General features: G+C 44.2%; 1 protein-coding gene across 1 annotated transcript in view; it reads right to left on the bottom strand.

Moving 5' to 3' along the window:
* TEX2 (testis expressed 2) overlaps positions 1 to 972 on the bottom strand; it is a 120,137-nt gene continuing 119,165 nt past the window's right edge. Inside the window, exon 12 of the mRNA XM_023729347.1 lies at positions 1 to 76. Coding sequence (XP_023585115.1) covers positions 11 to 76 — 66 coding nt within the window. The 3' untranslated portion in view covers positions 1 to 10. The remainder of the gene's footprint in view (positions 77 to 972) is intronic.

Raw genomic sequence — 972 nt, 5'->3', positions numbered from 1 at the left:
AGCAAGCTGTTCATAGGTCTCTTTTAGCATTCATTAAAGTATGGTAACCACAGATGTCTTCCACATCACTCCAGTCCTTTAAAAACAAATGTTTACCACTTAGAATGTGCTAGGCAACTGACATGTAATCCTTACCACAACTTCATTGGATAGTCTCATTTTTCAGAAATTGAGTCTCACAAAGGTAAAGTGCTTAAGGGCGAACTCATTACAAAGTCAGACTTTGGCTGCAGATATGTCTATTTTCAAAGCGCAAGCTCTTTTTACCAGATCAGGTTCCTTTGAACTCAGGGGCAAGGCCAGTTTTGTTCATCTTTACATCCTGGCTCATAGCCTGCTTCCTCGCACTGAATCTCTCATACAATTTAGGCATTAATAATAATAATCCGCTGCTGACACATAGCAACCCTACAGGACAGAGTAGAACTGTCCCACAAGGTTTCCAAGGAGGGCCTGGTAGACTCAAACTGCCGACCTTTTGGTTAGCAGCCGAGCTCTTAACCACTGTGCCACAACGGCTCTAAAACTCAAAGAGCAGCTGGTGAATTCAAACTGCTAACCTTTTGGTTAGCAGCCTGAGTTTTAAAACACTGCACGAAATAGTATCTTGTTATTTGTAAAGTTTCCTTTTGTGTACTGTAGAGAGATGATCTAATTACAAGCTGACGACCCAGATGTGGCAATAAACTCGGAAGAATTTCGTGGGATGCCGCACCTTTCGCAAACCATTTCTCCATCTTTCCTAGACAACCCTCTCTATGGTTGATATGGGACCGCTCTATATCCTGGAGGACTAAGCGAACACGGCCAATCATTAGGCCACTTTGCATGCACGTGGTCAGAGGTTTGTTTTGCTATTGGTTAATAGTGGTAAAGATCCCCATCCCGCCCCGTCTGCTCCTTTAAGTAAGTGCCGAAGGAGGTAGTCAGTCTTTTGGCGGCTGGAAGTGCCAGGAGGTGAGGTCTGTGGCT

Source organism: Trichechus manatus, unplaced genomic scaffold (assembly GCF_000243295.1).
Source record: "Trichechus manatus latirostris isolate Lorelei unplaced genomic scaffold, TriManLat1.0 scaffold00028, whole genome shotgun sequence".
In the NCBI taxonomy this organism is placed as follows: domain Eukaryota; kingdom Metazoa; phylum Chordata; class Mammalia; order Sirenia; family Trichechidae; genus Trichechus; species Trichechus manatus.
The sequence above is the reverse complement of the archived record's forward strand: the minus strand, read 5'-3'. Positions and strand labels throughout refer to the sequence as shown.